The sequence below is a fragment of the Typopeltis vanoorti genome, chromosome 5 (assembly GCF_054136105.1).
Source record: "Typopeltis vanoorti isolate ZY-2024b chromosome 5, IOZ_Tvanoo_1.0, whole genome shotgun sequence".
NCBI lineage: Eukaryota > Metazoa > Arthropoda > Arachnida > Uropygi > Thelyphonidae > Typopeltis > Typopeltis vanoorti.
Genome location: NC_143553.1, coordinates 140,436,008 through 140,459,897, shown reverse-complemented (window position 1 = coordinate 140,459,897; position 23,890 = coordinate 140,436,008). Strand labels below are relative to the sequence as shown.

Sequence of the window (23,890 nt, the reverse complement as noted above, 5' to 3'; positions counted from 1 at the left end):
TTAAATGGGGATATTCAGTTGTTTGCAGATGATGCACAGCTGGAATGAATTATGAAAAGTAGAAAAGATGTTGTGGCCTTTCAAGAAGACTTGAATAAATTGAGTGAATAAGAGTGTTGTCTGCAGAGAAATTTTGTGTGCTTAAGGCACAGTATGATAAGCTGTGTGTATGACAAAAGGACTTCCTAGACAAGTCCTTCACTCCATGGGGTCTTGGGATAATAATAAATGTGGAAAGGCCACTGTGGTAATGATATTTACTAGTGGCTTAAATATGGAGATATAAAAGTTTTATAATAAAATATTTAAAAAGAATTAAAGTTGAGAAGCTTTGACAGGTGAACTGTAGACCTAATTATACAAATATTATTCAAGAAAAAATGAAAGTGTTCAAAGAAGAAACAAACCTAGGAGTCTGAACAAAACATTGATGGCTATTTTATGAAGTTGTGTTCAAGAATAGAAAACTTGGAACTCCATGGTGATCACCATGGTTGAAGTTAGAGGCAGTCTGGATATTGAATTAAACTTGACATGAAATTATATTCTTGTTTAATCCCTTATCTAAGTGTAAACAAACAAACTTTACACATGGAGTATCTTCAAAACTTGGCTACTTGTATTTAGAAGCTGATGACTCCACATCATTTGCCTTAGTATCCCACAGTGCAAAGCACAGTTCCTTTCAGAAGTATACATTTACTGAGGTTTCAGTTAATCAGTTCCCACTGATTAACTGAAACCTCAGTAAATGTCAAAACCCGGCTGGATATTGACCCTTCCTGTAATGCATAGCGATATACATTTCTGAAAGGAAGTGTGCTTTGCATTATGAGATACTAAAGAAGCTGATGTGAGGTCATCAGCTGTTGTATGCAAATAGCCAAGTTGTGAAGATACTTCAAGTGCAGACTTTGTTTGCTTACACTTGGATAAAGGATTAAACTTGAACAAGAGTACAATTTCTTAATTTAATTTCTAATCAAGCAAAAAAACTTTTTACGATTAAAAGTTCCTAAAACTAAGAAAATACTTTACAAAAATGTAAGAAGAGCTAAGCTGTGTGTAAAAGTAGCTAAATAAAATACATGGGAAGACTTTGGTAAGAATACAGAAGATAAATATCAGGAAGGTAGCAAAATGTTCTGGAGGCTATTGAAAAAGCTGAGAAATGGAAGAAAAAGCACTGTAAAATGAATCGTGATAAAAGTGACATCAAAATTGAAGATAAAGATATTATGGATATCTGGAGTAATTACTTTGGAATATTACTGAATGAAACAAGGATGTGACAGAACAGTGGTAAAAAATAGTCAAGAGGAATGCAGTGAGTATATATCACTGTTTGAGGTAGAAAAAAGTTGTCAAAAACATGAAATACAGAAAGGCAGCTGAAGTAGATATTTGACTAAAAGTGCTCAAATATGTAGGTATAAAAGTTTTAGTGACTACTCTGCATAATTCAGAAGACTTGATTATACAGTCAAATTTTGAATGATTGGAGTAGAGATCTTATAGTTCTCATTTGTTAAAATAAACAAAAGCTTATGTAAGAAGTAGAGGAATTTCTCTAAGTGTTCCATGTAAAATTTATACAAGCACATTTCACTACAGGTTAAGAAAAACTGTGAAGAGAAACTTAGAGAAGAACAAGCTAGGTTCAGATGAAATAGTGGGTGGTCACAATCAGATTTTCACTTTGTAACAAATGGTTGAAAAATCATGGGAATATGACTTAAATTTTGTAGATCTGGAAAAAGCATACAACAAGGTGCTAAGAGCAAAACTGTTCAGGGTGCTTTAGTTATATGGGGTAAATGGAACATTATACAGAGCAACAGTACATAGTCTGCGCAGTTAGCCGAGTGGCTATGTGCTTCGCAACCATATGCCTGGGAAAGGAGTGTCCTGGGTTTGATTCCTGTCGCTGATGTTGAGGAGCTTAGTATCTTTCTCAGACATAGCCAAGTTAGCTGGTCTTGGGTGTGAACTGCAGGGTTTTTCTCCCCAGTTTATCTGAGGTTTTTCATCCTACAAGCAGGCAAACCGGCCTTGAGAACTCAACGCTTTTACAGATGTGGGATACACTGGGAGGCATAGGACTAACCAACTTATCCTTGTGTACGGTTGTGGTTAAATGAATAGAAAACCCTCGACACCACAAAGTAAAAGAGGGGAAAGGGAAGAAGAAGAAATACATAGTCTTATATTTATTTTGGCAGTTAGGATTGAATGAAGTATCCTGGACAGTGGTTTGATGTAAAAAAAGGTGTGAGGAAAGGATATACTCTATATCCACTCTTATATCATCTATATGGATTACATTATGAAAGAAAGTGTTATTAAACCTCATATTAGAATCAGAGATAGCAAAAGACTAGTTTGATATATGTCAATGATGTATTCAGAACAAATCCACTGCAAACCTACAAGATTCGTTAACTAAATTGAATAACAGCTGTAAAAAATTTGACATGAAAATTAGCAATAAAAAGACAAAAATTGTGAAAATAGCCAGAACAAATTTTGAATTTGTTCTGACTTCAGTGAAGAACTTATAAAACAAGTAAAATATTTCAGCTACTTAGGTATACTTTTTTTTTAATGAAGATGCAAATTGAATAGGAAAATAGACAACAGAATTAGCAAAACTAGTATGGTAGGAAATCAACTGAATACATTTATATGGAATAAGAAAGAAATTATTCAAAAAATATAGTAGTGCTTAGACTATTTTTAACTTACGGATATCAGAATTGGATTAGAAATAATAATTAAAGACTGGAGATAGAGATACCAATATGAGAGTTCTGAAAAAAAATTATGGGAGTGAACATATGGCATCAATGGCAGTATCATATTACAAACGAGGATATTAGACTCCAATACTGTCAGATCTAGATGATCTGGCAGTATTGGAGTCTTGACAAGTGATAGACTTATTTGAAGGAAAGTTATGGACAAGACTTCAGTAATAATGTAAACTTAATTGTGTAATAAGTCATAATACCCTGTACACCCCTTGAGTGTACATATCAGGAAATTGGAGATAGTTTTACTTTAGGTATATTGCATAGGTAGTTCAAAAGACTTGGTCATATGGTCAAATCCTAGATGATTGGAGTAGAGTCTGATCATACCTATTTTTATAAAAGGAAATTAAAACAGAATTCAAAAACTAGTGAATTTCCTTACTCAGATCACAAAAATCTTTACCTTCCCTTCCAGAAAATATTTATGCAAGCAGACTGGAGAAAAGACTAATGAAAAATTGCTAAAAAGAGAACTCCTGGAGAACATGTTGGATTTAAACCAAATAAGTTGTAAACATGAGATTTTTAACATATAAAAATTAATCGAGTGGTCATGGGAATATAGTAAGATTCTCTATTTAAGCTTTATTAATCTTGAAATTAAAGAAATTTTTTTTAATTTTTAAGAAAGCATATTATATTCCCAGAGAACACCGAACACTGCTGGCTTTTTTTTCAGTTTTCTGACTCGCACATGAAAGGTCACAATACTTACAGCATATCAATGCCATGTGTAAACAAGATGATAAGAAAAGAGGAATCTTTTTTTGAACAACTGAAAGTTTGTGTTCTTTGTAGAAGGTAAAGTGGAGAAGGCTATTTCAAAGAACAGAAGCAGATGGAATGAAAAAAGAAGCAGGAGAGTTGGTTTGGTGAGTTTCAAGCTGGATTATACTGTAAAAGGGTGTTGGTTAGCAGCAGTCGTTGATCTTATGATTTTGGAGGAATAATAGTAGCCAATTCAGAGTGCTGTCGATGAAAGTATCTGTAGAATAGGCATAAGGCAGAGCCTGAACATCTATAGGAGAGAGATTGAAGTGATCTCTCTCTCTCTCTTTGTGTGTGTATGAGAGAGAGAGATCATTAATTAACCAGATTGCCCTCTTCTGGAATCAATCTTAGAGAGGATTTTGGTGCATCACCTCAAATATGTGAGCAGTATTCATTGGTTAGGTGGATTTGTTTAGAGTTATCAGCTGTATAGGTATGAAGTGTCTTGTGCAGAAAAGTACAGTTTTTTATGCCAGGAAAGGCTGTGGACTGAGGAAATAACATCTCTTCTCTCCACTCTACAGAATGTTGTTTTAATTCCTAATGTGAGATTAATCTGTATATCTTCAAGTGGTAAGTGAATTTCATTGATCAGTGTGAGACCATCATTCTTTTATTGGAGGCATGGAGCACTTGAAAAGTCCCTTTTTTTTTTTATTTTAGAGTAGGAATCCTTGCTAGTCAATTCATCACTACTCACACTCACAGTGGTCATCACTATTGTGAGCGGTAGTCCACTCACAGTAGTGATGCACTATAGGTTTTTAACCTTGTGTGGTTTGGATTTACATTAAAAAAAAATGTATATATGCCATCAATCACAAAAGAAATTATGAAAGAATGAAACCAGGAATCAGTAATAGAAAAAATAAATATAAACATAAATGGACAGAACACGTTGAAAGAACGAAAACAGAAAGATTACCAAAACAAGTATTAAATTACAAACTATTAATATTCATGACACCTCTAAGGAATCCGAAGACTCATCGCGGGAGGACCTCTACTATACAACTGTCTCCACCCCTACTACCAATCAAAGCCATCTACCACCCACCACCACAACTAGTATTTTTTGTCTGTCAATTGCGCGTGTTCTGAACAGCCGATTTGTCTGTATGTGGGATGAAAAACCCGAGTGTCCGGGAGAAAAAAATCTGCTATTAGTAAAAAGAAAACCAGGAGATCCTCTAAAAGAGATTCAACGGGCCATTGTAGGCCTAAATTCATGGAAAGTATAATGATGATGATATATGCTATAGAAATTGTTCAAGATTTGGACTTCATGCCTCCAAATAAAAAGTTTTGTTTGGTCCTTTGGAGCAGATAAAAAATGAATAAAAAGTATAGAAAATTGATAAAACAAGGAGAAAAAAACCTTAGCCCACACTACTATAGATTTACAACTTTTTGTGGGTGGGAATCATGTATAAAAAGTATTTAAACATGAGTGGTCTCCGTAAGTTGTTATAATGAATGCTTGACTACCCATAACAATAAAAGATCCCTTAAATTTGTATTCAGCAGGTTCATACTTTATGTTGATGCTGTGAACTGTTTTTTGCATTACAATTGAAATGCAAAAGATCTACAAATAGATCATCTAGAATTTACTTCTGCATGGAAATACAGAAATAATATTGTAATGCGAGATAAGCTTTCATGGCATATGTGTGTACATTTAGCATAGGTTATCTTGATAACCCACTTAAGACCTGTTTGGTATTCTGCTTAAAGACATGATCCCTGAAAGCCTGTATATTTGTCCTTATTGGTATGTTTTAATTTGATTTACTATCCTGCCAGTAGCATTTCAAATGCATTGACACTACTTAAGAAACTTGGAAGTGCAGTTTTCACGTTCATAAACTTAATACAATTGGGTGTCATTGGAAGTAAACAATTTAATGTATTGTGTAGATTTAAAATCGAAATTGCATATATGAGTTTGAATTTGAATACAAATCCATTCTTCAGATTTGAATTCTAATTCTTTGATCAGCCAATTTATATCTACCACACACACACAAAGGGAATTTTGCATACCATAAAACACCAGCTAGATAGATTCATATACTTTAGCCAGTGAATTCCATTCTTATAACCTTGACCTGTTCTGCATTGTTGCCTTGACAGGTTCATATGGCATTCTTAATATTAAATCTACTTTGCTGAATTAGGTGTTTTCCATTGGAACATGTTTATTAATCTCCTCTACAGTACTAGCGTTTTGATATTAGAAATAGTCCTTCTGGCCAGATGCAGAAAAATCTCTGCACACATGCCCTTGTTTTACTGTTATCTTTTCCATCAAGTTTATGCAGCACATTTTGCAGCATTTTATCTTCATCTCCCAAATAGCATTTATAGGAAATTTTTTTTAAAAAAGTAATTTGATTACAAAGTATTATATTTATTTGACAAGAAATTATGTTTGTTTTAATTCTTACCCAACTATAAGCAAACAAAGTTTGTGCATGAAGTATCTTCAAGACTAATCTACTTGTTAAAACTAGCCAGATAAGGCTCTGGCTATGTCAGAAATACCAAACTGTCAGAATTAAAAGCAAGTTTCACTCAGCCAAAGCCCAGCATATTTACAAACAGGCGAGTTTAGCACTATTTCCATGAACAGATTAGCGCTACTCATATGGAGCTCTCAAAACTAAATGCAACTATCAGTGCTCTGCATGATGAACTGTGGAATATCCTAGATAGCATCTCCGATGCGGTGACTGATAAAGAATTCATTAAAGTTAAAAACCGGCACCAGAACATTTGAAATCCTTCAACATCTTAGTGCTATGAAATGGCTGCAATTACAACAAGATCACCTCATTTGGAATTTATCATCGGTAGCCCTAACAGATGAAGCTGTTTGTGCATTAAGTCGAAGACATAACTTTGCCGTTACTCTCAGGCATGTTCCAAAAGCTAAAATAATGGCTTCCGTTGAACGTGGAATATATGTCCTGCTTCCAGCAACAGCCAGTAACATTTGTTTGGATGTGACCAACATCTTAATCCATTCCAAGCCACTCCAAAATAATTTCCCACAAAAGGAAATCAGTACTTTAAATGAGCTGTACAGTAATAACCATATTGTTATAACTAAAGCATATAAAGGTAATGCAACTATGGGGATGAATTTAGCTGAATATGAAGGCAAAAGATCAGCTACATACCAAATCATAGATTGTGATCCTACTAACTTTCAAAAAAATAAAATTTGCAAATTATTGAAAAAAAAAGTCACTTCCTGGCTAAAAGAAGCAGTTAACAAACTCAAGCCTTTCATATTAAAATACCAAGAATAGATGGAATGCCAAAAATTCACAAACAAAATACATCCCTATGCCCTATTGCGGATAGTATACACAGTCCCAAATACAAACTTGCTAAACATTTTGCTGAATTACTAGTTACCCTCACAAATAATTCTCCCTCCTTTGTTAAAAATTCTGTTCACCTAAAAAGTATTTTAGAAAACCATATCTTAAAAAGTTCAGATATAATGATTAGTTTTGATATTATTTCACTATTTACAAATGAACTGTTAATTGAATGATTTCCCCCTTTAGCCAATTTCTGTATAGTGAATACAGCCACTCTCAAAACCAGTGTTTTGGCTAAACTATGTTGATGTGTTTGCTATTTGGCCACATGGTCCAGACACATTAGATACATTTTTAGTGTATTTAAATAGCCAACACCCTAAAATCCACTTCACAAAACAGCTGAAGACTGTCTGCCCTTCCTGAATCTTTTTCTGTTTATAAAAAAAACCCACACAGGGAGTTATTTGCACAAACAGTCACACCATCATCTGGCTCGACAATATGGTGTCCTAAAAACACTAATTCACAGAGCTAGAGCTATCTCTTCCAATGACAATGCTCTTCCTGCTCAACTCATTCACTTGCATCACATCTTTTTAGCCAATGGCTATAATCCCCATAGGATAGAAAAAAACAAAAACAAAATCTGAATGCTACCCAGAAATTGCCTCCATTATCATACCAAGCAAGATTACAGCTAAACTGTTACCACCCCATGCATTCAAGGCACTTCTGAAAAGATATCTAGAGTGCTTAATAAATATCAGCTATGCACCATATTTAAACCTTATGCTGAATTGGCAACTCTCATCCATTCACCTAAGGACAAAATCTCTTCTTTATCACATCCAGGAATTTATGAAGTGCCCTATTCTTGTGACCTGGCTTACTATGGACAGACAGGAAGAACTGTTGATTTAGTGAACATAAAAAATACATCCAGCACTCTCATTATGGCAAGTCAGGTCTAGCACACCATGCCTTGGATACCCCCTTCACATAGGATCAAATGGAAGAAAACAAAAATGCTACACATAAGTCAGAGAGATTGTTTTTGGGATCAACAGCAGTTTAAAACATACTCCAAACCTCAACAAGTATGGCTGTATAAATTTACCAAGAATCTGGTAGACAGTCATTTTAAAATTTAATTAACTTGTTTTCTCTCTTTTTCCAACATAGATGGCACCTAATTAGGACTTTCCTTGTATTCTCTGTTAAATTTAAGCTAATCCCACTGTTATACCAAATTGTTGTTTCATATTCTTTGACAACAAACTGTGTTTGTGCTCTGAAGGTGCTGGATATAATACCAGCGAAATATCAGCAAATAAGTTAATAAATATTAATTATTTTCTTATCCTTCTGTGTTGTCTGTTGATATTAGTTATACCATTAAGTTTTATTATGAATTTCATCACTTCTCACCTTATTGGAAGTTTTATTCCACATTTGGAGTCTAGAACAAGGTTTCTAGATTATGTAAGAAAATTACAAAAAGACCATTACAAATAATAATAATAAAAACTTAGCCCACCCATTGTACTAATGTACTGTATGTTTATAACCCTTCATGGGCAGGAGTCATAAAAAGTTTCCAGTATGTTGACCTTTTATGATCTAAGTAAGATTGGATTATTATACTATAGTATATAATAATTTGTGCAATAAATTAATCATTATTTTATGGATCAATATAAAGCAATGTGTTTAATATAAAACATTTATGGTGTATGTTCTTGGTATTTAGATGGGGTAAGTGTAAATACCGATGCTAGTAATCGAGGTGTGGATCCAAGTATTGGAGAAGTATCTTGTGGTATGTCAACTAGTTTAAGCATGGGCAGTGGAAGTCATCTTGAGCGAGTTGGACTAATTAGAGATAGGGATAGTGACAGAGAGAGTGCTAGCAATACAGCCATAGCTGGCCACAGTTTGACAGGAAGTATCACTAGTGCTTCACTAGCAGGGAATGTCCCTCACAAGTAAGTGTAATTTTTAGATACAGGAGATTTTTTTAATACTATTTCAGTTTTTTTTCCCCTCTCCATTTCTTTGACAATATAATATCAATGACTAAACTATGCATAATATAAATATATCTCCTCTTCTATGTATGAATACTCTTCTTAGAGAAAAAAAAAAAAAAAAAGAAAGTTTGGAAGCAAGAACCAAACCAGACTCAGTGGCAAACACTGAAAAAAACATTGATTGTGATTCAGCCAGGAGGCATGTGGTAAAGTTCTTTGTAAGAATAGGAAAAGCTGAAGTTTGCAGTTTACTCAAGAAGTTAAAGCTATCTATTACTGGGAAAAAAAAAGCACATCAAAATATATAGGAAGTCAGTCAGTCAGTCATTGGATGTCCTCAAAGAAATATCTGAGAAAGCGAAATGTTGGGCAAAATTAGCTAAACAAAAGTCATGGAAGATGTAAGAATGTAGAAGATAACAGAGTACTATGTTTAAAAAAAAAAAAAAATCATCAATGATAAATGTGATGCGAAACTAAGATATTCTGGATGTGTGGAGTAATTACTTTTAAAGACTGTTCATTGAAACAAGGAGGAATGAATGCCATCAGGAAGTGCATATCAGTACTTGAGGTAGAAAAACTGTCAAAAGCCTGAAATGTGGAAAGATAGCTGAAGTAGTGAATATTCAATCAGAAATGCTCAAATACAATTCACAAGGTCAAATTTCAGATGATTGGAGTAAAGTTTTTATAGTTCTCACCTGTAGAAATGGAAATAAAATTGAATGTGTGAGAATTCTAGAGGAATTTCTCTGCTGAGTGTTCCAAGCTTACCTGGACTGCAAGTATACTTAAGAAAAGCTAAGAAAGGTTGTGGAAGAGAAACTCGAGGAAGAACATACTGAGTTCGGCCAAATAGGGGATGTGAAGATCATATTTTGACTTTAAAATAACTGCATTGAAACCAAACTATGTAGACGAGAGTTGACAAATTTATATATGCAGACGTACTCATAGATTTAATATAGTAATAAACAAAATTTCTATATGTTTCATGTTTCCCAGGTAATATCTTCATCAAAAGATAAACATACTAGAGAATATACAAAAAAATCTGAACAATTCTGACAGCAGTTGTTTTGATACATTAATACTAAAGGAGATAAGTCACATCATTTTACATGTAAAGTGCAAAACATTCATTGTTGTACAAGAGGCTTTAAGATTTTTATTAGCATAAAGATCTGACAAATGCATAAGTGTATGAGAGACTTGATGTCATGAAGGATGATTGATTTATTTCATTTTTTATGGTGCAAAGACATCAAGGGTCATACTGTGCCAAGACACAGGTCACAGCAGTGAACATGGTAATTAGTAGGACAATCACAAACATCCTTACCCTCGGCAGGATTTGAACCTTCAGCCTCTTGGCTGGAGAGCGGTTATGCTAACCACCAGGCTGGCCATGAAGGATGAAGCCTATTTCTTGTTTCAAAGGTATCCTCTGATCATATCACCTCCCAGGGCTCCTTAAATGTCCTTGATAAATGATTGCTAGATAAGGCATGAAGCCAGGGGGATCAATCCATTAAGTGATATTTTGAATCCTTCCTTCCTTTTGTATCCAGTTTTGCTCCAGTGTTCTTTTTTGTAGATTACGAAACTTTGTGTCTAAGCTTTGCCAGGTACAAGGAATGTTGTTTACCCCAGGATTTTTTTTAAAAGCACTCTACTCAACAATTTAATATTGTTTCCATATTTGGGGTGGTGCATTAAAATCCTCTCTAAGATTGCTAGATTCTATCCAGAAGAGGGCAATCCAGTTAGTTAATGATCCCTCTCTCACAGATGTTCAGTTTCTGCCTTGATCTACAGATACTTTCATGGACAGTGCTCTGCTGAATTGGCCACTATTTTACCTCCACTTTCCTCCAAAATCATTAGAACAAGAGTCGCTGCTAACAACACCCTTTTACAGTCCATCTTTAAACTCACCAAACCAACTTTACTGCCTCCTCTTTCATTCAATCAACTTCTGTTCTTTAGAACAGCCTCTCCCACTCTGTTTTTCCCAAAGAATACAACCCCCAAATGTTCAAATGAAATGTGAACAGATTCTGTCTTTCTTCTTATCCTCTAGTCCATACATGGCACTAATCTGCTATAGGCCTTTTGTGGGGGGGGGTCAGGAAAAAAAAGTGTGAGCAGGGTTACCACAATGTGGTATAGTCACTTCATCACAATGGGAGAAGAAAGGTTATCAAACAGGTTTTGCTGCCAAGTTTGCAGGAAAAAATACCCAGGGGGGTGGAATGATTATCAGAAATGCCTTAGAAGACCAATATTGTTGTCTAACATTTTTCAATTCTAAGTGATAGACAAATTTGGAGGAAAAAGAAAATAATTGATAGTGATAATGTAAACTTAATTGTGTTGTACTGTCACAGTAGTCCCTCCCTCATTGTAATTAAATAAAATAAAGTACTCTCCATGACTATCAAACCAAAAAGCTGCCTTGATGCTTGGAAAACAAAGAATCTTGATGCCTTTCTGTAGAAGATTCCAGACTAGAGGAAGAAATTCATATCATAGATAGGAATGGTAAGGTCTGTTTGAGATATTAAATGGACTCAAGTCTCCTCTGAGGGAACTTTTATGGACTTTCAACTGAAGATTATTGTTATTATTAAGAGAGACCTTGAGGGAGTCAGGAATTTATCGAGGGAGGCCACATACTACATGCACCAGCTATCATACTTGAATTCGTTCACACTGCCTGCACACACGTCGAATGGCAATCCATTCCAGTCACGCACCACCCTTAAGAGAAAAATCTGGCTCTCACTCCCCTTCTTAGTGGCATTCATTCTCAGCTTCCGAGGATGCCCTCTTGTCCTTTCCCTACCCTCCATAAAATGAAAAATTCCATCAACTGAAATCCTAAATGATCCTTTCAGAAGTTTGTAAGTCTCAATCATATCACCCCCTCTTTCTCCTCTGCTAGTGTCTGCAGTCTACAAATTCTCAATCTGTTTTCATAATCAGTATTATACAATCCTGATATCATTTTTAACACTCTCCTTAGCACTCTCTTCATTCTGTCAGAATCACAGTGGAAACCAAGAGACCAAACCTGTGCACAGTAGTCCAAGTGAGGTCTTATCAAGGCCTTGTAAAGAGGCAAAATGACATCCTTATCTTTACATGTAGAAGTTCGTTTCAACATCGCAATTATTTTTTGAGTTGTATTTGCAATCTTTGCTATATGGCCCCTGAACTTCAACTTCCTATCTACTAACAAGATCCCTAGGCTCATCAATTTCTTCTAGCATTATCCCACCAATATAATACATTGGATATCTTATCATGTTGAAGTGAATGACTTTACATTTACTGACATTGAACTGGTATCCATTTTCTCATGCCCACAATTCCAGCCTATTCAAATTATTCTGCAAGTACTACATATCGGCAGCATTCCTGATTACCCTATCCATCTTTGCACTATCAGCAAATAGCTGTATGTTGCTTGTCAAATCATTCCCAATATCATTATTATATAGATTGAATAACAGTGGACTGAGCATTGATCCTTGTAGTACACCACTGGTTACCTTTAAATCTTGCAGACTCATCCCCCATATACCTCTATGATATCTGTCAATCAGCCATCCTCTTATCCATGCCAATATTTTATAATCCAAACCCTATTCTCCTATTTATGCAACAGCTTTCCATGCTGTATTCTGTCAAATGTCTTAGCAAAATCCAAAAGTATCACGATGTATCCATTCTCCTTGTCTAGTTCAGTGATAACATTATTATAGAATGTGAACAAGTTGCTAAAACATGACCTTCCCTTAGTAAACCCATGCTGTTCATTGCAAAGTAGAACTTCACTGTCAACCCATTTCTGAAAGCGAGCCTTAACCAATTTTTTCAAAATCTTCACCACTACTCTTAAGATACTGATTGGGCAATAGTTGGATGCATCAATCTTTGCACCACCCATGGTGCAAATTATATATTTTATGGAGGTGGCAGGAATTTTCCTTCTGGAAACTTGGATTCTTCAGCAATACTAGCCAGAAAACACATGCTGAACAACCATAATTATTAGGGTGTATAAAGTGCTGTCATAAAATGGCTGACCACTTAGAATTTAATTTGGATGATTTCCTATTCTAATTGCTCAGGCATCCTAGGGAATTTTTTTGTTGAGGTTTGGAAAGACTTAAAAAATGCAATATGACTGCTCATCTGTGAACAGATCATCTTCTGTAGAAGAAGAAGAAAAATTAATAATGCAGTTAACTCTCATTAAAGTTAACTATTATTATTATTTACATCTCCATGGAGTCCAAAGACTCATTACAGAAGACCCAAACAACCAACTATGGGAGCCAAAGCAATCATTTATATTTCAAGATTTATTATAGTGAATTTTCTTAGCATAGCATTGACTTTTTTTTTTAGTGAGGATGACTATAGTTCATATGAAATAAATGTTAAGTGTGAAAAGGCACCCAGGTTCATTTCCTCTAAAACAACTTTTCATTAAAAAAAAAAAAAAAAATTAAAAACAAAAATTACTGCTGTCAATATAAGTGCATTTTGTGTGACTATAGAAAATTTCTTCAGTGTGTAGATGTGGTATAGAACTCAACAACTGAAATCAAGAACTTCAGAAAATTATTGCTACAAGTCATATTTAAAATTGCCCCCTGCTTCTATTTTCAAAACTTTTACAGGCATTTGGTATTAAATTTTTATCACTAATACTTAATGTTTTTATTTGATATTGGTTTTTATACAGATTGATTTTTTGCTGATAATTTGCATTGAGAGAGAGATTGGTCTGAGAAATCTTTTGTTATTTAAGATCACACTCAGGCAGCAGATCAGCTCATGCTCCATTCTATGAATAACATTATGAGAAACAAATTAACTTTGAAATATTTATTCTTTAATATTTCAGAGTTGAAATTCAAGCTGATGTGGCCTCAACTAAAAGATTCAGTCTTAGCAGCCACAGTGAAACAGCTTCAGCAACTGTTAGCTTAAGCGAGCGTTCAGCAAATATGTCTCTTACAGATGATGCTAGCACAAGAGCTCTTGCTGGTTCCCTTCTAGGATACAGGTAAATGTTTGCATTTTGTATTACATTAAAAAGTTCCATTTCAGTTCAGGCTAGCTGCATTTTTAATATTCATATATGTTTTTATCATTGCATTACAAGTCTGTTTGTGGAGTTGCACAAAAAGTTATCCTTTTTCCTTCTTTTGGTTGTTATTATTTTATTTTATTTTTTTCATATAAATAGTGAGTGCATTTAGTGTGAATGTATTTAAAAGAAGGTACGATAGCCAGTTTTGGTGATGAATAGCCTGCCTCGATGAGCCCTTCATTCCTTAGAGGTCTCAGATAATAATAAAAAATAAATTTATTATGAGCTATTGAAGAAAATTATGATCAGATTCTTGTTGAATAAAATAGGGTTGTCAAATGCTATGACGTGTGTGTGTGTGTGTGTTCATACACTTTCATAATTTTTAGTGTGTTTGTGTGCATTGGGGTAAAGTATAATCATGACTGGAAAAGGTGAACCCATGCATAAACACATCAGAATTGATCTAGAGAAAATGAAAATTATAAAGAAAAAATTATCTGGTACTTATCTGATAATTATCATTTAAATTCTGCATCAGGTACATAATTTGTCTTATCACATATTTAGAAGTTTTTGAAGTTGATTTTTGTATTGCAGCAGATACTGCAAACATCTTTACCATAAGTTCTTCTTGCTACATGCAACTCCTGAATGGCATGCTTTCATAACATAATGATTCCGTGACGTAACACTTTTTTTCATGATGTAAATTTCTGGATAATGCCAGTCAAGACATCTTGAATATCATCTCAAGATGAACAACACAGTTGGACAATGGATCCTAATATGTCTTGGTCTTAAAAGTCCAAAGAGAAATAGATTAGGCTACAATTATCAAGAGTTTTATGAGGAGAAGAAAGAAGCCCCTGTTCAGTCATTCCTTGATAATTTCACAAGGAAGGTTGAATACCAAAGTTTTTTTTGTGTTTTGTTTCTGTCTTCTCATTCTATTTATGCTTTATTATATTACTTTGCATTAATAATTATATTGTGAAATCTAATTTGTGTATGCATCCTTATGCATCCTGTGAATGAAATTAGCAGAAATAGCCTTTTAAAAATGTTAATGTAATACCACATGCACACCCTGTAAACACATAAGCAATAGGAGTGTGATTAATGGATAGCGAGTTAAATCTGACTTAGGTAAAATTCAAGTTATGTAAAGTTTGCTAGCTAAATATAACTCATATAAGTTGGGGACTGTCTGTGTAAAAAAAAAATTTTTTTTAAAAATTAGCTCACCCATCGTACTAATGTTTACAGGTTTCTGAGAATTTAGGCTTAGGTGCTAGTTTACATTCATAATACAATTTATTGGAATAACTACAGCACAAAAAGAAATAACTAAACAAGAAGTTTAATCGTTTCAATATTTCATCTCTGTCAAAGAGACATCTTCAGGAATGCAATGTTAAAATTGTAATAACACACAAAAACTCGCAAGAAACAGTAAGTGGAAAATATGATATTAGAATACATGAAAACTCAAGTCTTATGAGGGGCACCCTCTATGGGTGCTGTTGGCTAATCTTAGATGTTGGACAGGAGTCCTAAGAATTAAAATTTCCAAAACTTGGGAAGTTTAATACAATCATACTTAAATTGTTCATATTTGGTCTAAATATATTACAACTAATAACTTTATTTTAATGAGACCATAAGTTTTTTAATAAAGATCATACAATAGCCAACTAGTTTCACTAGCTTTCTCAAGGCTGTAACTGTGCTAATACAAATGCAAAAAATTAAATGAATACAGAAACGTTAGTAACTGTCAAGCAGCTCCATTTGAAATTTCATGTGGTGTAGCGTGCATGCGTTCGGATGCTTCAGTCAGTATCAAATACATGACTACACATCACATACTTATTGAGATTAGGCTGTTTTTTTTTTTAAATCTGCTACGATTCCAAAAAGGAGTCTGAAGTTTGCATTTACTATGATGGAACATGATAGTTTTCTTCCATCTGATCTATGGAAAGTATCCAAGGCATGGTCTGCTAGATTTTGTGTTCATTTAGGTGGATATTAGCAGATCTTCCAGCCTGACCATAATATGATAAGTTGCAAAAACAAGGAACCTTCTAAATACATAGAATAGAGATGGGAGAAAGTGGATCCTTAGAAGAAGGGAGACCAGCCTCCAGTGAGGTTTGAAAGCAGTGCAGAGATTATATATTTTTTAAACTTATGGCTATTTTTTTCTTTTAATTCAAGAAAAATTGCCAAACCTTCCTGTTCAATGGTTACAATGCAAAAAATCTGCAAATTATCAGTTCCTTTCACCTCCCCACATCCTCTCAACATAAAGACTACAGTAATACTATTACTATACCCTGTATCTGGGGAACTTCAAGACTCGCAAGAGAACTAATCTCGGTTTTCTTCTGAGTAATTTTTCTGCCATTTTTGCTTTAAACACTGTTTTATAATTTATCATCTTCCATTCTTGTTTAAGTGATGATGCTTACACATTCTTGAATATAGAAAAGAGTGTGGTCTGTGATTAGTGCCATTTGTACATTCCCCTAATTTTTCTCAGAACAAATTTCTGTTTAGTTTTATTTTTTTAACACCTCTCTCAGATCACTATGCTAAAATTGATTTGAACACCTATGTTGTTAGTTTCCCCTCCCCAGTCATTTTCCTCTTGTTCCTTATAAATTCATTTATCTGACTGCTCATCATATGGGCTTTACATATTCTTATCTGTTTTTGTAATAGTTTGCTGGATTCATTAAAAAAAAATTGTGCTGAATAGAAATAAATTATCTGTCCTAGGTTCGTACTAAGAACAATTCATATTTTTTGCTTCCCCATCGGTTTTCAGTTATTTTTATTGCTGAGTTTCCCATAAACTTTATTATAGTGGTTGTTTAAGTTAGAAACTCTTAAAAGATTGTAGATTAATTATTTAAGAAGGATAACATTATTCTTATAGAGTAATTAACCTAGTATCCCCTATTTCAATATCTGATTTACTACCACTTGGAGGAATAATATGGTCCATATAGATTTTAAATAACATCGGAGATAATACTAATGTGCATTGTCTTCAATTGTAATAAGTATTTTTTTTTGCTGTGAAGGAAAGTACATTATACTAGACAAAAAATCATTCTTGTGCTCATACTTATTTTATCCAAGCATGAGCAAACAAAGTTTCCACATGGAATATCTTCATGTTTGCACCACTTGACTCTGCATAAAGCGTCTTAGTATTCCATAATGCAGAGCACACTTCCTTTTCAAGAATTTATAATGACATGCATTATGAAATGGGTTACTACCCCATATTGATTGCAACCTTTATTGAAGCTTCATTAGTGGAAGCTGGACTTGTAGAAATGACTGATAGTACCTCAACAAAGGATAAAACTAGTCTGCTGTGTAATATTCAGCAGACAAAGAATTTCAAAAAATACAATGATGGCACATCAAGAAATAACACAGTAGTAAACTTATCTTTCACCCTGAAGGAGGGGGGGGGTAAAGAGTCAAAGCTGTATAACTGAGAGGAGATCTCCACATAGCCTTTAAGGAATGCGGAGAACTAACTGGTGCTTCTAATGTCCATTCCTCACCTTCTCTTGTTGCATCCTGTTAGGTATCTACCTGAATACTGAATGAATGAGGATGGGCTTGCAATTTGGGATTTAGCTACCCAAATTGTATTCTTATTGGCTTAAACCACAATGTAAAACGATGGTATAACATGACAGAATTTCATGTTGGCTAGGGTGTGTTGGTTAAACAAGGTCTCCCCTGCTGTTTTTGTCAGTTACTGGAACAAATCCCAGAACACATCCTAACTCAACATCTACACAGTTCAAGATTGGTAATAGCAACTTAATAAGCATCAATGGAAAAGAAATGGAACTAGCAGAAGAATTGTAAGTACCAGTTCAATATAATAGGCATGACTGAAACAAAGAAGACAAAAACGGATAAGATTTTTCTAAGCAACAAATAAAAATGTTATATTCTGGCAATAACAATCAGGGAAAAGAGGAAGTACCCATAGTATTCAATACTATATATGATTATAATCTTCTCGAATGGCAAGCATTATCAAGTAGAATGATGCAGGCAAATATCAGAATGGAGAACTGCACAATGAAACTTATTTGTGCTAGTGGTCTACTAAGAAGGTTCTACAAGAAAGAAATGGAGGAATTTTTGAGGCATTAGAGAAGGCAGGTGCTCAAATGAAAAAGGAAAAGTTAGTCTTGTTGGAGATCTAAACAGCAGAGTAGGAAATGATTACAAGACATATAGAAATGTTATGTTATTGTTGATAGTAATGCTTTCCCACTGGTTTAGGACACAGGAATTATATATTATATAGAGGATTTGAAATAGGAAGTGATCACTATTCAGTTTTGACCTGGTTAAAATTGAATATCATATTGAAAAGAAGAATGTGTAAAAAAAAGTTTTAAAATGAATTAAGGTTAAACAGCTTTCAGAAGTGTATTGTAGACTCAAATACACAAACATCATTGAAGAAAAAAAATGAAAGTAAAAACAAGAATCAAACCTTGGAGATTCAATGACAAACTCTGAAAAAAACATTGATTTGGTCAGAGAGGCATATGGTGATATGTAAGGACAGAAAAATCGGAACTCCATGGTGGACTCGGGAAGTGAAAGAGGTATTCAAGGAAAAGAATAAAGCATATACAGAGAAAAATGCAAGAAAGCGAAGCACTGTGTAAAACTAGCTAAACAAAAGTCATGGGAAGACTTTGGTAAGAACATAGAAAATAAGTATCAGGAAGGTAGCAAAATATTCTGGAGGCTATTGAAAAAACTTAGAAATGGATGAAAGATTACTGTAAAAGAAATCAGGTGATAAAGGTGACAAAAACTGAAGATAAAAATATTCTAGATGTCTGAATTACTTTGAAAGACTGCTGAATGAAACAAGCAATGGCAGCACAGTGGTAGAAAATTCCCAACAGGAATGCAATCAGGAATACATATTCATACTTGAAGTAGAAAATGTCATCAAGAGCCTGAAATGTGAAAAGGGCTGGAGTAGATGAAATTCAACCAGAAATGCTCAAATATAGAGATATAAAAGAAAATTTTACAGTGGCTGCATTGTTTAATTTAGAAGGCCTGGTCAGAGGGTCAAGTTCAGACGATTGGAGTATCCATCTATAAAAAAAAAAAGGGGGGAGGGGTTAAAACAATGTGAGAATTAGTGGTATTTTCCTACTGAGTGTTCCTGGTAAGATTTATGCAAGAAACGGCTAAGAAAATGTGTGGAAGGAAAGCTTGGCGACAGTGCCATAATGAGGGCATAGCAAAAGAGGCGTCTGCCCTGGGCGCAACTAGGTTTGGGATGCAAAACATAAAAAATATAAATAAATAAATAGATATAAAAGTCTGCTATTTTATATTGTATTTTTAAATTTCGGCAATACGCCATTTTAGACACATAAATTCTGCAACTCATTTTGATAGGATTAATAGTAAGTTTTTAACATATCGCATTTAGTAAAATTTAACTTGTTACATTTAAATTTTTGTCATTTTTGGGTTGGGGGGGTGCAAGTTAGGCACTTTTGTTGGGTTAGGGGGTGCAAGTTAGACACTTGTGACAGGTGCTTCATACCCTCGTTACTGTACTGCTTGGCAAAGAACAAGCTGAATTCAGGCCAAATAGAAGTTGTCAATCAGATTTTCAATTGAAGATAAATAATTGAGAAATCTTGGGAATATAACAAGGATTTGTATTTAAGTTTTGTTGATCTGGAAAAAGCATATGACAAGGTGTAAAGAGGAAACTCTTCAATGTTACAGTATGTGTAAATGGTATACAATGAGAAGTAGCAGTGTATTTGAATGGTGTTACAAAAAGTGTTTTTTTTTTTTTCTTTTCTTCTAAATTTTATTTTGTAGATTTGTATATTAGTCCATCTCATGACATGGAGAACATTAATCTACTTTTAAGCCAACAGAGAAAGGTAATCGAAATGAATCTATGGAAAAGGTAAAATGGAAAAGAAAATATAAAATGGAATGGCATATAAAGAAATAAAATTAGATCAAATATTAAATGAAAGAAATTTTCAAATAGCAGTAATCACTGAAACAAAAAAGAAATTAAAAGGAACCATCAGAACTGAAGGTTTTAATGTAATATATAGTGGAGTTGACAAAGAGAATTATGCATCCAAAGCACAAACAGGTGTTGTGATTTGGATGCATAATTCCCTTTCAAAACAGTTAAAATATTATAAATTATGGAATGAATGAATAATAGAAGCTAGAATAAAAATAGAGATTATTTAACAATAATTGGTTTATATGCCCCAGAAAAAAGAAGAGGATAATATTGAATTTTATAATCAATTACAAAATATATATAATAAAATAAATAAAAATGATTATGTAATATTAGCAGGAGACTTAAATGCAACAATTGGAAACATGAAAATTAATATAGGAATATATGGAGAACATACTCTAAACAGGAATGGTAAAAAATTGATCGACTTTTTTAGTTTATAATAACCTTAAAATAAAGAATTCTTTCTATAAAGGTAAAGACATACATAAATATACCTGGGCAGCAAGAGTATGGAAATCAATATTAGATTACTTTACCTTAAATAAAAAGACATCAAAGTGTTCTCATGATGATAGAGTTCACAGAGGATATGAAATAAGTAGTGACTGCTTTTTCGTTAAAATAAAATTAAGAATACCACATAAATAGCTAGAAATAACAAGAACAGAAAGAAAATTAAAAATATTTTTTATAAAACTAGATTATGAAGTGACACAAATATACAATGGCTATATGACAAAGAATTAACCAATATTTAGATAAAATGAAATGAAGAAATTGAATATTAAATATGAACTTAATATTAAAATGATACTAAATACAGCAGCACATGAAAACTTAGGAAAGACCAAAAAATTCAATAAAAAGAAACTGAAGATATAGGATGATACAATCAAAGAAATAATCAAAATGAAAAAAGAAGCATATAAATGTTTAAGCAGCAAAAGATTAGAAGATGAAATAGAATATAAAAAAATAAGAGCCATAGCTAAACGAGAAGTCAGAAAAAGACAGAGAATCATGGAACAAATTTGTTTCTAATTTAGAACATGATTTGTACAAAGTAAGACCCCACGTATATAAGATTTTGAAACATTTAAGTACAGATATAATGAGTACAGCTCGAGTGATTATTATGGGGGACTTCAACTGTGGAGATATAGAATGGAAGGAAGAAAGATCACATGGCAGGAAGGAACAGGATTTATACACCTGCTGAGGGATAATTACTTAAGGCAGCATGTGATGAAGGGCACTAGGGGGTAGGAGAGTATTGGACCTGGTCATTTGATCAGAAGAGCTATCCATAACCAAGGTGACAACATTGCCTTCAATTGGTAAAAGTGACCATGTGGTCTTGATTTGGGAGATTGTAAAACATGAGGAATATTCTATGAAGAAGGGATATTTGTGGAACTACAAGGCAGGTGATTATGGCATGCTTAGGAAAAAGCTTAAATCTGTACCATGGCATAAAACACTGCAGGGTAAGGATGTTAGTAGTGCATGGGATATAGTTAAGGATCATCTAGAGCAGGAGTGTTCAACCCTTCGATCGAGGAGCGATTTTTGGTCGATCTCTAGTGTATTCCTCCTTACTTACAAATTTAATTAAAACTGAAAACATAATATTTTATTTATCATTATTTTGTATTATTTTTAATTTGCTTTAAGTGTATTGCTATTGTTTATTTATTTTTCATTAAAATTGTCAAATCAGTAATTTTCTTATAAGTCTGGGTAAATGAATTAATTTGGATCAGTGGAAATCAAACAGAGAGCCGAGTGAATACGATTATAAGCAAAGTGTAAAAACTCGATTGTAGCTTAAATATTAAATATTCCAAAGCACATTACATCGATTTTTTACTTAGGTTAAGTCCCGTGTGAATATTGTAAAAAAATAAACTTTCTTTGTCTCTGTATAGTTTGTATTAGATGTTTTTGTAAATAACTCTTTTGAAGATAATTGTATATACTGCTTTAATAAGAATATGTTAGAGTTTAAAACAAAGGCAATGTTTTTGTCGCCGAAGCTGTACATGGTGGCATTAGAAAGATTGTTATTGAAACTTGTATGTATGAGAAAGGCTTGCAGGCTCTAAGTGTAAACATCTCTAATGGCCAGCAACTTACAATCAAAATAAAGCAGAGGAGAACCAAAGGCGTGCCGAACTTGAAACTTAAGATGAAAGACTAATACCAATTCTTTGGGGGTTGCCAAACTTCATGCGAAGTCTCAGAAGAGGCCTAATCAAAAGGGACTGAAGCAAGCAGAAGGAGTCCTGGTTCCAGAATTGCTGCAGAGAGGAGGCCGTCAGAGAGACTGCCCGGATCCACGTTGCTTGAGAGAAGAGTTTCTCGCTTCCAGAAAGGAGCTTCTCAGTTCGAGATGTCGCTAGAGAGAGAGACTACTTCTAGGCCACAGGCAAGGTTTCAAATTGCCGAAAGGAAGAGTTCCAATTGCCAGAGAAAAGTTTCCAGGCCAGATTAATGTCAGGCATTCATCAGTGTGTTGCATTTTCATTACAATTTGATGAATCAAACGACTTCACTGATATTGCTCAGTTAATGGTATTTATTTGCATGGTATTCATTATTCAAGTAAAGAAGAACTTTTGAAAATTATACCATTATTGGGAAGGACTAGGGGAGAAGACATTTTTTTGGCATTTCATGAATTTGTGAAACAACACAAACTTCCACTTTTTAAACTTGTCTTTACTACTGATGGTGCTCCTGCAATGATAGGTAGTAAATCAGGCTTCATTTCATTATGTAAAAATGATGACAAATATCCAGATTTTTTAACGTACCACTGTATTATTCACCAACAAGTACTGTGCAGTAAAAGATTAAACACAAAAGATGTTTTGGATATTACATTTAAAATTGTAAATTTTGTTTGAGGAAAAGCCCTGCAATGGCGGTTATTTAAATTACAGGCAGATGATGATAGGGAACTTCTGTTGTACAATAATGTTTGCTGGCTCAGCAGAATAGTCAATTTTTATCGATTTCTTGTATTAATTAATGATATAAAAAATTTTCTTGATGAAAAAGGAGATATTTATCCACAATTGAGTGATAAATGATGGTTGTTACACTTATCATTTTTAGTAGCTTTCCGTACGAAATTAAGCAATTTAAATTTAGAGTTACAAGGTAGAGATAAAAATTTAATTGACATGTTAAGTTCAATAAAAACTTTCCAACAATACTTACTTTTATTAAAGAAAAATATAAATGATCGCGAATTTAGACATCTCCCATATTTATTAAAATTTTTTAAACAAAATCAAGAAATGCTTTGCTATGAATTAAAGAATTTATTCGTGAAATAGAATTAGTTGAGGAAGAAATAAATTCAAGATTTAAAGATTTTAATAAAACTGAAATGATTATATCTTTTATCAATAATCCATTTCAAGAAAACTTGAACATCACAGAAATTTCAAATAAAATTAGGGCTGTTTGATATAAACCAAGCTGAAGTAGAACTTGAGATAATAAACATTTAGAATAGTTTACATTTGAAATTAATAAACAATGAAGTCATTTGGAAGTATGCACATGAAAAATTCCCAATATTAACTGATATTGCGCGAAAAATTGTGTCATGTTTCGGATCAATATACTTGTCAGAATCCACTTTTTCAAATATGACCATCATAAAAAATCAATTAAGAAACCAAATTACAAATGATCATTTGGATGCTTGTCTGCGATTGCCACCT

The 23,890-nt window shown here is 33.5% G+C and overlaps 1 protein-coding gene across 1 annotated transcript in view; it reads left to right on the top strand.

Annotated features, from left to right (window-relative positions):
- LOC150106877 (E3 ubiquitin-protein ligase RNF19B-like) overlaps positions 1–23,890 on the top strand; it is a 328,715-nt gene that overhangs the window by 229,149 nt on the left and 75,676 nt on the right. The window contains exons 10-11 of the mRNA XM_090392786.1: positions 8,673–8,907; positions 13,877–14,038. Coding sequence (XP_090248912.1) covers positions 8,673–8,907; positions 13,877–14,038 — 397 coding nt within the window. The remainder of the gene's footprint in view (positions 1–8,672; positions 8,908–13,876; positions 14,039–23,890) is intronic.